The sequence below is a fragment of the Salvelinus sp. IW2-2015 genome, linkage group LG8, assembly GCF_002910315.2.
Source record: "Salvelinus sp. IW2-2015 linkage group LG8, ASM291031v2, whole genome shotgun sequence".
Classification (NCBI taxonomy): Eukaryota; Metazoa; Chordata; class Actinopteri; order Salmoniformes; family Salmonidae; genus Salvelinus; species Salvelinus sp. IW2-2015.
In genome coordinates, this window is record NC_036848.1 from 34,320,136 (window position 1) to 34,337,308 (window position 17,173).

Here is a 17,173-nt window from a genome sequence, read left to right on the forward strand (position 1 = left end):
AGTTAATGGCTCCTCCTGCTTGATATAGAGACAGAGCTGGTAGAGAGCTGTGCAGGAGGGAGCAGTCCGAAAAACATAAACTACACCTCGGGTAGATAGCTAGCGCGGTGGGTGGTTTGAGAGACCGGCGCACGGGGTTGTAGTCGAGGCCTGGTGTTAAAGCGCAAAGTGGACGGTCGAGGAAAGCGTTTTGTATTTTAACAACCGACTCCCCAAATGAACTCCGTCAGAGCCACCAACCGGAGACCCAGGCGAGTCTCAAGGCCGCGCCCGGTGCAGCCCGACCAGAACGAGGGCGACCGAGGTGAGAGGGACCACGGTCAGAGTACTGTAGGGACTGTAGTCGTGTCAGGGCGGCAAGGTTCCACTGTGACCCCAACCTCAGCTGTCTGAGTGTTATTTAGGAAAAGCCGAAGCTTGTAGCTTTTTGGCCCAGGCCAGGCCGCGCTTTGTTTGGCTTGAGTGTCTGTGGCTACCAGTGGGGCTAGGGGTAACGACGTTAGTGAGTGCTTTGCCTGTGTAGTTAACGTTACCTCGTTAACTAGTCAGCTAGTAAGGTGACTAGCCAAAGAACTAGCCCACACTACGCAACCATAACGACGACCATGGCGGACCCACAGTGACCACATTTATATATATTTGTTCTGACTTTGCCAGGACGTGTCATCATGGTCATGGCAATAACGTTACAAGCTCACTAAGGTTAGCTATTAGCTGTAACGCTTCGGACGAAATTAATCTGCGTTGCGTTTTTGGACTGCCATTTTGGGGTGTGCTAGCCAGTTGCCATCCTCCAACTAAGTTAGTTAACCTTACTAGCCAACTGATATGAATATATCATCTGTAATTTAGACAGGTTCATTTTCTTGCTAACGTTAAGCAGTCGGCAGCTAACGGTAGATAACTGCGTGGATCACATTCATCGGCTACCGTTAGTTATTTAATTTACCTAACTAGCTAGTTAGCGAACTACTAGTTAAGCCAGCTAAAAAATTGTGTCTGACTGATTGCTAACGTTCGCTGGCTAGCTGTATGTTTGTTTACACGACGGATTTACGAGCTAGTTAGCTACGTAACTAACGTTAGTTGCGTTTTGACTCTGGTTGCCCGCGGTAAAAATCTGCGGCCAGGTTACCGGCAGGTCAACTGTTCGGGGCTGTGACTTTTAGTATCAGTGTGACGGGGCAGAGGCCGGTGTCCAGCTAGAGAAGGGAAGGGTATTGTAGAGCTCTGTCGGGCGGCAGGGACACATCTGTGGCTGTCAATCACCAACCTTTGTCTGTCAGCCACACACACAGCCCTGCAATACAACAGCCAGTCCCTGTCATTATATGCAGTCAATCAAACACAACTATGACACCCCAGTCTGTGAATGTCCTGAAAGCGTTTTGAAAAAAGGCGAACTAGAATGCCAGTGATCAGCTGTCATTATTAACCTGTGTTTTGTAATCAGTCTGTACTCCCCTACCAACTGCAGTACAGTAGATATATGTGTGGGTGGATGGTGTTTAAATGTCATCTGCCTGACGGTGTTTGTCTAACTGCTGAGAGAGGATGCTGCCAGTCAGTTGAACTGTGCTGAAAGATAAGACGTTTCTTTGTGCTGTATCTGTCAGACTGTGTTCTGACTGCGTCCTCTGTGTGTCCAGCAGATGAGGAGGCTCCAGCTGCAGCAGCGGAGGCGGCTGTGGAGGAGTCCGGGCCTGCAGCTGGGAACAGCCCCTACCAGCTCAGGCGCAAGTCTCTATTGCCCAAGAGAACAGCCTCCAGTACTGCAGTGGCCTGTCCCAGCAAGACTGCAATGGAGGTCAGAGAGAGAGAGAGCACCTTTCTGTGCTTGTTCACTTTCCTTAATTGGTTTAAAAGGAAAGGACTGGTTTTTGAAACGTGGTGTAAACTCCCACTAGCACCAGTGTATATTTCAGGAGAAAGGTAGACAGTGTAGTTGAGTGAGACAGAATGTTTAAGTGTGTGTCTCAGTCATGTCACTGGGGGAGGTAGCAGTGTGTGTTGCTGATGTGTGTTATTCTGACACAGGGAGCATCCACCTCAACAACAGAACCCTTTGGCCACCGAGCCAAACGGGCCAGAGTCTCCGGCAAAAGCCACGACCCGCCAGGTAACAATGTGTGTCTAGGTGTACAAGTCACGTGTCTGCATGGCTCTTTCTACATCTGTTATGCATCATCTATTAATGCTAAGTGAAACTCTGCATGTGTGTAGCGGCTCCAGCAGAGCAGTATCTGCAGCAGAAGCTTCCAGATGAGGTGGTTCTGAAGATCTTCACATACCTCCTGGAGCAGGACCTCTGTCAAACTGCCTGCGTCTGCAAACGCTTCAGCCAGCTAGCCAACGACCCTATACTCTGGTACACACAGACACACTTCTGTGATCCTATACTGAAGGAACACAAACATGCATAACCTAACCTATATTTTCTGTCCCGTTATAGTTAACTGACATGTCACCAGAAGAAATCCGGTCACTATCAACCACTACTGGTCCATACTGTTACTTCATGCAAAACCTTTTACGCCCGGGGGGTTGACATTTGCCCTCTCTCTGTGTGTCCAGGAAGCGTCTGTACATGGAGGTGTTTGAGTACACACGTCCCATGATGCACCCTGAGCCAGGAAAGTTCTACCAGGTCAGCCCTGAGGAACACGACCACCCCAACCCCTGGAAGGACAGCTTCCAACAACTGGTGGGTAAAGTGTGTGTAGTTAGATAAGCGTTGTGTTCATGTTATTTTAACATTTTTTTTTTTTTTAATTGCAGTATAAAGGAGCCCATGTGAAGCCAGGCTTTGCTGAACATTTCTACAGCAACCCTGGGAGGTACAAAGGCAGGGAGAATATGCTGGTAAGACACGTGCGCGCACACACTCATGGTCCATTGAAAATACAGCTCCAATTTTGCTTGATTTTACGTAACCGTGTTTCTGTGTTTCCAGTACTATGACACAATAGAGGATGCATTAGGAGGGGTGCAGGAGGCTCATTTTGAAGGGCTGATCTTCGTGCACTCTGGGATCTACACTGACGAGTGGATCTACATCGAGTCACCCATCACCATGATCGGAGCAGGTACTGTGTGTGGTCTGTCTGTGCATGTGTCTTGCTCTTTCTAGTCTGTGTATGTATGCTCTACTACTTATGGTAGAAACAGACTTTCTTTTTGTGTGTATGTAGCTCCGGGTAAGGTGTCTGATAAGGTGGTAATTGAGAACACCAGAGACTCAACGTTTGTCTTCATGGAAGGATCAGAGGACGCCTACGTGGGATACATAACTATTAGGGTACGCTGCAAACACAGACCCAGCTCTCACACACTCACACACTAACGCACACGCACTATTGTGTAGACCCCATTACACACACACACCTCCCCTCTAACCTCCTGTGTTTCCTATTCAGTTTAACCCAGATGATAAGTCGGCTCAGCACCACAATGCCCACCACTGTCTGGAGATCACTGTCAACTGTTCTCCCAACATAGACCACTGTATCATCAGATCTACCTGCACAGGTAATGCAAACACAGTCTGCAGTTGGGCGTGTTTGTTTCTCCTGTGAATAATGTAGTTCAGGGTTCCCTTTTTATTTATTTATACACTACCGGTCAAAAGTTTTAGAACACCTACTCATTCAAGGGTTTTGTCTTTATTAATTCTGCATTGTGGAATAATAGTGAAGACATCAACTATGAAATAACACATGGAATCATGTAGTAACCAAAAAAGTGTTAAACAAATCAAAATATATTTTATATTTTAGATTCTTCAAATAGCCACCCTTTGCGTTGATGACAGCTTTGCACAGTCTTGGCATTCTCTCAACCAGCTTCATGGGGTAGTCACCTGGAATGCATTTCAATTGAAAGGTGTGCCTAGTTAAGTTAATTTGTGGAATTTAGTTTTTTCTTTATGCGTTTGAGCCAATTAGTTGTGTTGTGACATGGTAGGGGTGGTATACAGAAGATAGCCCTATTTGGTAAAAAGACCCAAGTCCATATTATAGCGAGAACAGCTCAAATAAGCAAAGAGAAACAACAGTCCATCATTACTTTAAGACATGAAGGTCAGTCAATATGGAACATTTCAAGAACTTTAAAAGTTTCTTCAAGTGCACTCGCAAAAACCATCAAGCGCTATGATGACACTGGCTCTCATGAGGACCGCCACAGGAATGGAAGACCCAGAGTAACCTCTGCTGCAGAGGATATGTTCATTTGAGTTACCAGCTTCAGAAATTGCAGCCCAAATAAATGCTTCACAGAGTTCAAGTAACAGACACATCTCAACATCAACTGTTCAGAGGAGACTGTGAATCAGGCCTTTGTGGTTGAATTGCTGCAAAGAAACCCCTACTAAAGGACACCAGTAAGAAGAGACTTGCTTGGGCCAAGAAACACAAGCAATGGACATTTGTCCTTTGGTTTGGAGTTCAAATTGGAGGTTTTTGGTTCCAACTGCCGTGTCTTTGTGAGACGCGGTGTGGGTGAACGGATGATCTCCGCATTTGTGCTTCCCACCGTAAAGCATGGAGGTGGGGGTGCTTTGCTGGTGACACTGTCGGTGATTTATTTAGAAGGCACACTTAACCAGTATGGCTACCATAGCATTCTGCAGCCATCCCATCTGGTTTGCGTTTAGTGGGACTATCCTTTGTTTTTCAACAGGACAACGAGCCAACACAACTCCAGGCTGTGTAAAGGCTATTTGACCAAGAAGGAGAGTGATGGAATGCTGCATCAGATGACCTGGCCTCCACAACCCCCCGACCTCAACCAAATTGAGATGGTTTGGGATGAGTCAGACCACAGAGTGAAGGAAAAGCAGCCAACAAGTGCTCAGCATACAGTTGAAGTCGGAAGTTTACATTGACTCAGGTTGGAGTCATTAAAACTCGTTTTTCAACCACTCCACAAATTTCTTGTTAACTATGGTTTTGGCAAGTTGGTTAGGACATCTACTTTGTGCGTGACACAAGTAATTTTTCCATCAATTGTTTACAGACAGATTATTTCACTTATAATTCACTATCACAATTCCAGTGGGTCAGAAGTTTACATACACTAATTTGACTGTGCCTTTAAACAGCTTGGAAAATTCCAGAAAATGAAGTCATGGCTTTAGAAGCTTCTGATAGGCTAATTGACATCATTTGAGTCAATTGGAGGTGTACCTATGGATGTATTTCAAGGCCTACCTTCAAACTCAGTGCCTCTTTGCTTGACATAATGGGAAAATCAAAAGAAATCAGCCAAGACCTCAGGGAAAAGCCTCCTCAGGCTAGACCTCCACAAGTCTGGTTCATCCTTGGGAGAAATTTCCTCACGCCTGAAGGTACCACGTTCATCTGTATAAACAATAGTACGCAAGTATAAATGGGACCACACAGCCGTCATACCGCTCAGGAAGGAGACGCGTTCTGTCTTCTAGAGATGAATGTACTTTGGTGAGAAAAGTGCAAATCAATCCCAGAACAACAGCAAAGGACCTTGTGAAGATGCTGGAGGAAACAGGTACAAAAGTATCTATATCCACAGTAAAACAAGTCCTATATTGACCTAACCTGAAAGGCTACTCAGCAAGGAAGAAGCCACTGCTCCAAAACCGGCATAAAAAACCCAGACTACGGTCTGCAACTGCACATGGGGACAAAGATCGTACTTTTTAGAGAAATGTCCTCTGGTCTGATGAAACAAAAATAGAACTGTTTGCCATAATGACCATCGTTATGTTTGGAGGAAAAAGGGGGAGGCTTGCGAGCCGAAGAACACCATCTCAACCGTGAAGCACGGGGGTGGCAGAATCATGTTGTGGGGGTGCTTTGCTGCAGGAGGCACTGGTGCACTTCACAAAATAGATGGCATCATGAGCAAGGAAAATTGTGGATATATTGAAGCAACATCTCAAAACATCAGTCAGGAAGTTAAAGCTTGGWCSCAAATGGGTCTTCCAAATGGACAATGACCCCAAGCATARTTSKAAAGTTGTGGCAAAATGGCTTAAGGAGAACAATGTCAAGGTATAGGAGTGGCCATCACAACGCCCTGACCTCAATCCCATAGAAATTTTGTGGGCAAAACAACTGAAAAAGCGTGTGCGAGCAAGGAGGCCTACAAACCTGACTGTTACTCCAGCTCTGTCAGAAGGAATGGGCCAAAATTCACCCAACTTATTGTGGGAAGCTTGTGGAAGGCTACCAGAAATGTTTGACCCAAGTTAAACAATTTAAAGGCAATGCTACCAAATACTAATTGAGTGTATGTAAACTTCTGACCCACTGGGAATGTGATGAAAGAAATGAAAGCTAAAATATATCATTCTCTCTACTATTATTCTGACATTTCCCATTCTTAAAATAAGGTGGTGATCCTAACTGACTTAAGACAGAGAATTTGTACTAAGATTAAATGTCAGGAACTGTGAAAAATTGAGTTTAAATGTATTTGGCTAAGGTGTATGTAAACTTCTGACTTCAACTGTATGTGGGAACTCCTTCAAGACTGTTGGAAAAGCATACCAGGTGAAGCTGGTTGAGAGATTGCCAATGGTGTGCAAAGCTGTCATCAAGGCAAAGGGTGACTACTTTGAAAAATATCAAATATATTTAGATTTGTTTAACACTTTTTTTGGTTACTACTTGATTCCATATGTGTTATTTCATAGTTCTGATGTCTTCAATATGATTATAAAATGTAGAAATTGGTAAAAAATAAAGAAAAAGCCTTGAATGAGTAGGTTATTCTAAAACTTTTGACCGGTAGTGTGTATATCAACAATAAAGAATAAAAAAACACTTTTCTGGACATAAGACTTATTAACACACAACCAAATCAGCTCCAAGTGATTTTAATTTTTGGTATCTGTTCTAAAATATTCCCACGCTTAATAGTGAGATATGGGATTGTATATAAATGTAATCGAGGTTTGAAATTGTTTTAGTCAAATATATCTGTTTGGGCTTATTGCGAGCAATTTGCAGTCTACAAATTTATTTGTAATTATTTTCTGTCCTCCTGACCAGCTACTCAAGAAGAATTAGGCCTGTGCCTGAATCTAGTTGATGATCCCTGATGTAGGTTGTCTCCAGTGGGGCATGTTGGGTAATGTAGTTTGTCCCTATTCTAGTTGGCTCGGCTGTCTGTGTGAGCGGCCAGGGGGCGTGTCCTAGCATCAAACACTGCAACATCAGCGACTGTGAGAACGTTGGACTTTACATCACCGACCATGCGCAGGTAAATGCACACTTCATCACCGACCATCCACACACATCACTATCCACACTTAAACACCCTCTCTGACTGTGTATTCCTGCATGGTATCTATGACAATAATGATGTGATAATGTATTACAGGGTATCTATGAGGATAATGAGATCAGTAATAATGCATTGGCGGGAATCTGGGTAAAAAACCACGGCAACCCCATCATCAGACGAAACCACATCCACCACGGCCGAGATGTAGGAGTCTTCACCTTCGACCATGGAATGGTATCTCACTTTGACCTTTAACGTCAAACCTCTTACAACTGATTTCCACTAGTTTCCACAGCCACGGTCAAAATTGGCTATATCGTAAAAATGTATGAAAGCAAAAATTGGCTTTTTGATCTTAAAGGAAAAATCCACCCAAAAACACTTGGTATTTGTTTCATTAGTCAATTGCAAAACACAGCATTATGATGCAAAATGCATCATATGGGCAATATTTCTGTATTTTGAAAGTAACATCTTAAACTTGATTGCTGACATGCAAAACATTTTGGGACTATATCAAAAATGGACTAATGAAACAAAGGGCAAAATATAGTTTTTGGGTGGCGTTTTCCTTTAAGGTTAGGCGTAAGGTTAGCTGTGTGGTTAAGGTTAGGTTTAAAATACAATTTTAAGATGCATTTCAGAAAAATGCATGGTTTATGACTTTGTAACTGTGGAAGCTAGTGACAGCCTTTACCTCACACCCATCATTTTGGAGGTCTTTACAGTTGTGCTGTACATGGCAATGATGATAGTATCGCTCTCTCTCTCCTCCCCCAGGGTTATTTTGAGAGTTGTAACATCCACCGGAATCGTATAGCAGGCTTTGAAGTGAAGGCGTATGCTAACCCTACAGTGGTTCGCTGTGAGATCCACCATGGCCAAACAGGGGGCATCTATGTGCATGAGAAAGGACGGGGACAGTTCATAGAAAACAAGATCTATGCCAACAACTTCGCCGGAGTCTGGATCACCTCCAACAGTGACCCTACGATACGGTACGCACACAATCAGTGGTGTAGAGTACTTAAGTAAAAATCCTTTAAAGTACTGAAGTAGTTTTTGGGGGGTACTTTACTATTTATATTTTTGACAACTTAATTTTTCTCTACATTCCTAAACAAAATAATGTACTTTTTACTCCATACATTTTCACTGATACCCAAAAGTTTATTACATTTCAAATGCTTAGCAAAAATGGTCAAATTCACCCACTTATCAAGAGAACATCCCTGGTCCTAATTTTTTGTATTGCTTTCAAATAGGCACATTCTTCTCCTCTCCCCTGCAACTCGTCCCCAGGTCCTTAGTTTACAAGAGAAAGTATTGCATTATGTTTTCTGTCAGTATACATGGTAAAATAATGGTTTATAAACAATTCTAAGGGGGCCCTATAAAACCCCAATTCTGTTGTATATTTTCCGAAAATATGTTTCCTCTGTTTTATTTTACCTGGTTTTAGATTAGTTTTTTTTACTCTCAAAATTACAATTGTTCATAAAGAAAGAACAACATTTTATGTTCTGAGTTCATGTCAATGATTAAATCACATCAGAAGACTTACGTTTTTTTCCAGACCCCCATAAATATCAAATAGATTTGAGTGTAATTCCCCTTTAATTCCACATCTGTCCCTTATTAATTGCGCATCTAGCGAGTGAGGAATGTACCATCTGTGAAGGTTCTGTACTGCTGCCCCTGATTGTATGCAAAGTTAGCAAATAATATACACAGATTATATAAACAAAGCAACAACAAAAAAGAAGCGTCCTCTCACTGTCAACTGCGTTTATTTTCAGCAAACTTAACATGTATGAATATAACAAGATTCAACAACTGAGACATAAACTGAACAAGTTCCACAGACATGTGACTAACAGGTATGGAATGTGTCCCTGAACGAAGGGGGAGTCAAAAGTAACAGTCAGTATCTGGTGTGGCTGCATTAACTTCTTGTGGCTGCATCCCGCTACCGGGATCGATATGACAACAGCCAGTGAAAGTGCAGGGTGCCAAATTCAAACAAATCTCATAATTAAAATTCCTCAAACATACATGTGTTTTATATCATTTTATAGGTAATCTTGTTGTTAATCCCACCAAAGTGTCCGATTTTCAAATATGCTTTTCAGCGAAAGCACTACAAACCATTATGTTAGGTCACCACAAAACCACAATAAGCACAGCCATTTTTCCAGCGAAAGATGGCAGTCAGAAAAGCAGAAATAGAGATAAAAATAATCACTAACCTTTGATTATCTTCATCAGATGACACTCATAGGACTTCATGTTACACAATACATGCATGTTTGATAAAGTTCATATTTATAACAAAAAATCTGAGTTTACATTGGTGCGTTACATTCACTAGTTCCAAAAACATCAAGTGATTTTGCATAGCCACATCGTTTCAACAGAAATACTCATCATAAATGTAGATGATAATACAAGTTATACACGTGGAATTATAGATATACCTCTCCTTAATGCAACCGCTGTGTCAGATTTCAAAAAAACTTCACGGAAAAAGCAAATCATGCAATAATCTGAGACGGAGCTCAGAACAATAGCCAAATTAGCCGCCATGTTGGGGTCAACAGAAACCAGAAAATACATGATAAATGTTTCCTTACCTTTGATGAACTTCATCAGAATGCAGTCCTAGAAATCCCAGGTCCACAATAAATGCTTGATTTGTTCGATAATGTCCGTTATTTATGTCCAATTAGCTACTTTGTGTCTTAGGTGTCTCACAGTACTGACGTTGCAATTTATTGCCCTGGCCACATCTGCAGTCCTCATGCCTCCTTGCAGCATGCCTAAGGCACGTTCACGCAGATGAGCAGGGACCCTGGGCATCTTTCTTTTTGTGTTTTTCAGAGTCAGTAGAAAGGCCTCTTTTTAGTGTTCTAAATTTTCATAACTGTGACCTTAATTGCCTACCGTCTGTAAGCTGTTAGTGTCTTAACGACCGTTCCACAGGTCCATGTTCATTAATTGTTTATGGTTCATTGAACAAGCATGGGAAACAGTGTTTAAACCCTTTCCAATTAATATCAGAAGTTATTTGGATTTTTACGAATGATCTTTGAAAGACAGGGTCCTGAAGAATGGACGTTTCTTTTTTTGCTGAGTTTACTTCTGCCAGGTAGGTCTACTTTGCAGTTAACATTTTAATTGAGAGGGTTTTGGGGATAGTATTTGTCATCAACTGGCTACACACGGAGTGATAGAGCAATGTGCACACCACACAGACTGGCAATTAATTGGCAGATGTTAGGTTTAGCATTTTAATACAAATGTGGCTAACCAGGGGTGGGATAATGTCAATGTTGCGTTGATTAGATAGTAGCTGGGAGCTTGCAGTGTCTAGTACTTGTAAGATTTGTTTGACAGTTTGCAGTCGAACACTTAAATTGCATGTACTTTCAGAATTATTTGGCGAGGTACTCGTAGGTGGCCTGCAAGCTACTGGTAGTTTGCGATCGACCTGTTGGAGACCCCTACAATAACCTCTCTCAGTATTATGGGCTGTTTGTTGACGTTCCGTTCTGTTATTCTCCAGGGGCAATGCAATCTTTAACGGTAACCAAGGGGGCGTGTACATATTTGGCGATGGGCGTGGCCTGATCGAGGGGAATGATATCCATGGCAACGCTCTGGCGGGAATCCAGATCAGAACCAATAGCTGCCCAATTGTACGCCACAACAAGATCCACGACGGACAGCATGGCGGCATCTACGTGGTAAAGACACACATACTGTTTAGGTTTTTTCAGTCCTATAGATGTTGATTTAAACAATCTAATTGTGTGTGTGTGTTTGCAGCATGAGAAGGGCCAGGGTGTGATAGAGGAGAACGAGGTGTACAGCAACACACTGGCAGGCGTCTGGGTGACCACCGGCAGCACACCTGTCCTCCGCAGGAACCGCATCCACAGCGGCAAACAGGTAAAACACACTCCACATTATCTGTTACCGTTGTTTCAACAACAAAAAAAATAATGATGTTTCTGTGAGAATTGGAGGCCTGTCTCATTGTGTCTAGATGATATATTCTGTAAGAAGTCAGATTTAACCCTCTTTCTCCCTCAGGTAGGGGTGTATTTCTATGACAACGGTCATGGGGTGTTGGAAGACAACGACATCTACAATCACATGTACTCTGGCGTTCAGATACGGTACGTCTTGCCTCTTCAGTCAAATGCAGAACACACAGTGGTTATGATAACGTTTGACTAACGTTCGATGAAGGCTTCACTAATATTGTTGGTTGTTTTATAGAACTGGCAGCAACCCCAAGATCCGACGCAACAAGATCTGGGGAGGACAGAACGGAGGCATTCTGGTCTACAACTCGGGTCTGGGTTTCATCGAGGACAATGAGATCTTCGACAACGCCATGGCGGGCGTGTGGATTAAGACGGACAGCAACCCCACGCTGCGACGCAACAAGATCCACGACGGGAGAGACGGGGGCATCTGTATCTTTAACGGAGGGAGAGGTCTTCTGGAGGAGAACGATATCTTCAGGAACGCCCAGGCAGGAGTTCTGATCAGCACCAACAGCCACCCGGTCCTCCGCAAGAACCGTATCTTTGACGGCTTTGCTGCAGGTCAGCTGCCCATGTGTACACATTTACACTAACTTCACCATGCTGTACTGACTGGTCAATACTGTTACCTACTCATCCACCACCTGTGTTGATAATGTCATTTCCTGTCTCAGGTATCGAGATAACCAACCATGCCACGGCGACTCTGGAGGGAAACCAGATCTTCAACAACCGTTTCGGTGGCCTGTTCCTTGCCTCGGGGGTCAACGTCACCATGAAAGGTAGCTAGTGCTACTGTAGCGCTAAGGGTCAGAGTATGTGAGTGGAGTTGGAACGATTGGAAATTCCGCTCTTCGCTCATGGATGTTAGCTCCTTGCTTTAGCTACTGTCATGCACACCGCTCCGGCGCTCCACGTCCTTTCCAAACGCCCAGCTGAATACTGCTTCGCGCTCACAGGAAAGAAAACTGCCGCTCCAAATTCGCTCCATTCATTAAAATCACAATTTAACCAACACACATTTATTTCTGTGACTACCCGAATGAACATAAAGGTGAATGAAAGAGGCACATATCATTTCAAATAGGCTACATGTAATAGTAAACACTCTAAATAGGTCAGGAGCCAGACAGGGAGCCTAAGCCGAAAATGAATTATTTAGGCTATATTATTTCAAGGCAATAGCCTACAAATTAATATATTGTAAATAATTTGCGAGTGCGACACAATAGGCTGGTAGGAACAAAGCGCTCAGCATTTAAACGTTTTGTTGTATTAAATCATTTAGTCTATACATTGCACATATAGGCTGTGACTAACTTAGAATAAAGGAAAAATGCCCTTGAATTTATTTTTTAGAAACAGTCTGTGGCTTCTGGCTAATCTAGACAATGTGTCAAGAAGCGATGGTGCCTGGAGAGCCAGCCAGCAGTAGAGAATATCCTCTCCACACTTGCAGAGCCACTGGGGATGCTAAACATCCTTTTGGTCATCCTTGACAGGCTGGGCAGAGTTGTTTATCTGATCAGGCCTCCCGAGTGGCACAGCATTGCATTGCTTGAGGTGTCACTACAGACCCGGGTTCGATCCCGGGCTGTGTAGCAGCCGCGACACCCATGAGGCGGTGCACAATTGACCCAGCACCGTCCGGGTTAGGGCATCGTTTTTCCGAACCTGGATGTCCTTGACCCATCGCGCTCTAGCGACTCCTGTGGTGGGCCCGGGCGCATGTACTTTGACACTGTTGCCAGGTGTATGGTATTTCCTCCGACACATTTGTGCGGCTGGCTTCCGGGTTAAGTGAGCAGTGTGGCTTGGCAGGTTTGTGTTTTTGAGAGCACATGGCTCTCGAGCCTCTCCCGAGTCTGTACTGGAGTTGCAGCGATTGGACAAGACTGTAACTACCAATTGAATACCACAAAAATGGGGTAAAAAGTAACACACAAAAAATGCCCTGATCGAAACGGAAACCTCCTTGAATCAATTATGGGCTAGTATAGACAATACAACAAAAATGAACGAAACGTTTATGAGATCGGATTTTTAGTTTGCTACAATGACACACTTAGTTATCTACCTACCTCGTTCCTTTCTTTTAGCAAGTGCAAGTAGTAAATACACCATCATGCTTTCGGAATATTTGTCTTTTCAGATTCCACTATGATTCTTTAGTTGTGGACACGACATCACCACACTCCCTCCCTTGATCTTGGTCCTCATCTTTATAAGTCACCTTGATTCAGCACCTGTGTGTTTTATCAGTTTCTTTATGAAAATATTTAGTGAACACCATGACAGTAGCTAAAGCAAGGGTCTATTAGCAGCACACAAGTAGACTACAAATGCATGCTGGGCCGAGTATGCCCTGAGCTCGTGAAGTGAGCGCTATTGGAGCGGGCAAGAAGGCTGGCACTCCAGTCAAATTGGGATCGCTCCACTCCAGCTCCCATCCGCTCACATACTCTAAGGGCTAAAAACACTGCTGTATTGCGTTATTGGACATTAGCTATCGCCGCTGACAGGCTAGGCTAATGTAATGTAGCACTTGGGCTAATGCTAATAGTATTTCAGTCTGTCAGTTCTTGAAATAGACCAGTGGTAGTCACTAATATTCCTGAAGGAGCCACTTTTGTGAAACAACCTAAATATCCTACCCTTTGGAGAAGGGGGGGATGGGGGGTGGTCACGAATTCAAACATGATATCAAATGGATTCACACATGATATATAAGATACATGGACCATCAAGCTATTTCAATCTCTATTGTAGGACACTTGGGTATCAGAAACAAATGTGTAAAATACATTTGAGGAATCTTTTGAATATGGCCTTATTTCCATTATCTTAAAAGTTATGGCACAAGATATGTTAAACCAGGTAATGGAAAAAAGTATAGGCTTTAATCAATTAATTTCCTCAGTCATTCTGTGCAGATTCATCACTCTCCCTTCTAATGAGTCCTACACTGATTGTGTGTGTCATAGAGGGAAACACAAGACGCGTACGTGTTCCTGAGAGTCTTGGCTTTCAGGAATGGGGTCATATTCGCTAATAGCTCCAACTGTTGAAAAGCTTTAACCACATTCGTATTACCACAACGTTTGGCCCAGTTGCTAATAGTGGATATCGAAGGTTACTTACGTAACCACAGTTCTATGAACTAAATCAGTGGCACATTCAGCTGACTGAGGAAAACAACTTGCGCAACACATTCATTCAGATTGTTGCCGAGAGACGCGCAATGACTGGCTTGCTTAGACTATATAAAATAGGTTCTTGGTCAGAGCAGTCTCTTCCTCTCTTCCAGATAATAAGATATTGAATAATCAGGATGCCATAGAGAAAGCTGTGAGCAGAGGACAATGTCTCTACAAGATCTCCAGCTACACCTCCTACCCCATGCACGACTTCTACAGGTACACACACAACTAGCCAATGCATGACTTTTAGTTAGTTACACAGCGGTTACGCCAGTGCTGATTTTTCTTTTACCTATGTGTGTCAAGGTGTCACACCTGCAATACGACAGACAGGAACGCCATCTGTGTGAACTGCATCAAGAAGTGTCACCAAGGACACGACGTGGAGTTTATACGGCACGATAGGTGAGTAGCGCACACCAACCATTTAATACTGACCCTATTTGTGGCTTGTCATTACTGTGTCTTGACTATAGAATTGTTTCTAGAATACCAGGCTGACCACTCAATTATATATTTTCCTTGTTTTGTCCTGTATTCCACGTTAACCCTCGTCTCTGTAGGTTTTTCTGTGACTGTGGAGCGGGAACTCTTTCCAACCCCTGTACGCTGGCTGGAGAACCAACACATGACACAGACACACTCTACGACTCCGCTCCGCCCATAGAGTCCAACACGCTGCAGCACAACTGAACACACACACCCAGACTACATAAACACACACCCTATAGTCTACACACATACCACACTCCGTCATACACCACTCGCAAACACAGAACTGTGGCCATAAGGAGGCAGAATAGGGTGTTCTCAGCTGTGACGGTTATAGAGGAACCCTGAAGCTCAGACACTGCTGCACTGGGGAGGGGGAGGGGTCTCTTCTAGAGGGAGCTATGGGTCTGGTCTGGATTTGTCTGGTCTACTGTGATGAGAAATTGACTCTGAACGGCCACATGAGATTCTCACCGTTGCATCTCTGGACACCAAATGGACAGGTAGAGTGAGCAGGATATGGCTGCTCTGTTGGAGAGTGGCCAATGAGAGACTTCCTTTGCCTGTGGCCCTTCACCTCTCTGCGGTCCTGGAAATCAAACTTCCTCCCCAGACAGGAAGAGGATTATATTTAGCCCCGCCCACTGAGAAAGACACTTCTGGTCCCAAGGCATTGTAGTCCTTGTGGCAACTGTTACTAAGCAGCGGATGGCTGATACATGTACAGCTCACGGGAGAGAGACTTTGACCGAGCACTTCAGCTTTTATATTATTTTAATGCTTTCTCATGTAGTTTTGTATTTTCAAGCAAAAATCTTACTGTATTTGAATGTCTTTATATATTATGTTAATTATTATTTTTGTTAGCCCCAGGCTTGCTGCAGTAGCTCTTCATGTCCCAGTGGATCAGTTCTTTCTGTGAAAGAGAATCGCGGTTAACACTAATGAAGACCCTCTCCAGGTTATAGATATATATATATAGGACCGGTGGAACAAGGTAGGTATGGCTGGCTGTTGTGCATCTGTGTGGATTGTTTTGTGGGTGCATGTGTATGGTTGTGTTCATATGCAGCCACTGGAGAGGGTCAGATATGAGGTATCGGGACATGAGTTATTCTGCGGTCCCCCTCCCACCCGCTCCCCTCCCTGTGTATTGTGGTGACTGGCTCTACAGGCAGCCTGGATTGTAAGCATGTGTACCATAACATCTAGACTTAATATATTGTGAAGTATTAAAAACCATTATGTAGATGCTAGTATGAATTCAAAAAGGGTTTTAATTTCCTAGAAAGAAAAAAAAAATAAAGGAAACTGGTCATTTGTAAGAAAATAAAACTATTAGATCAGTGTTGTGTGTCTGATTAACCTCTACAGTTGTTGCTAATGTGACTAGAATGACTTAACAGCCAACATATGGACAGAAAGTTTATATTCTTGTTACTCTAACTGCACTGTCCAATTTACAGTGTAAAAAATACCATGCTATCGTGTGATACACCTCGCTCTGATTTGTCATCCTGATGGTCCCAGAGATGAAATGTAGGAACTGGGTTCTACAGTTTGAATCCCAGCTGTCTCCCCGCCTGGCCAGTGTTTTCTATGGGGAAGCTAATTATCCAGGATGTGTGTAAACTTAGTTATTACTATAGCACCAATTTAGCACATTTGGGCAAACTCCTGGCAGACTTGATACAACAGTCTGAGACTTTGCACACACTGCTGGCAAAAAGCTAAATTACACCTATCTAGATATGACCTTTCTCTTGCATTTCAAAGATGGAACAAAAAGAGATGTTTTTTCATTTGTGTGATCTTTTACCAGATGTGTTATACTCTCCTACATTCATTTCCACAAACTTCAATGTTTCCTTTGAAATGGTATCAATAATATGCATATCCTTGCTTCATGCAGTTATACCCATATGCCATTTTAGGCAGAAATTGGAAAAGGATTCTGCATTTTTAGCCAGTAGTTCTGAAAGTTGTGCTTAAGACAACCGTGGTACCTGGAAATTGTTCTGACAGGTGCTTTCATAAAATATTCAGACCCCTAAACTTTTTCCACATTGTGACGTTAGCCTTAATTGCAAATTTTATACAAAATAAACACATTATTTACATAAGTATTCAGATGCGATGAGACTTGAAATTGAGCTC

The 17,173-nt window shown here is 43.2% G+C and overlaps 1 protein-coding gene across 2 annotated transcripts; it reads left to right on the forward strand.

Moving 5' to 3' along the window:
* Positions 1–15,220, forward strand: LOC111967792 (F-box only protein 11). Of its 2 annotated transcripts, none has more exons than XM_023993156.3 (20): positions 1–304; positions 1,653–1,807; positions 2,038–2,119; positions 2,224–2,368; positions 2,575–2,704; positions 2,779–2,862; positions 2,954–3,086; positions 3,192–3,298; positions 3,417–3,528; positions 7,139–7,245; positions 7,366–7,503; positions 8,050–8,267; positions 10,835–11,015; positions 11,098–11,220; positions 11,365–11,450; positions 11,554–11,885; positions 11,999–12,106; positions 14,632–14,740; positions 14,831–14,929; positions 15,088–15,220. In XM_023993156.3, exons 1-20 carry the CDS (start codon positions 217–219, stop codon positions 15,215–15,217), a joined length of 2,667 nt encoding a protein of 888 aa, XP_023848924.1. In that variant the 5' UTR covers positions 1–216; the 3' UTR covers positions 15,218–15,220. The 2 variants fall into 2 exon arrangements, with proteins under 2 accessions (XP_023848924.1, XP_023848923.1); XM_023993155.3 differs by having other exon boundaries at positions 126–304; positions 1,650–1,807.
* The last annotated feature ends 1,953 nt before the right edge of the window (positions 15,221–17,173 follow it).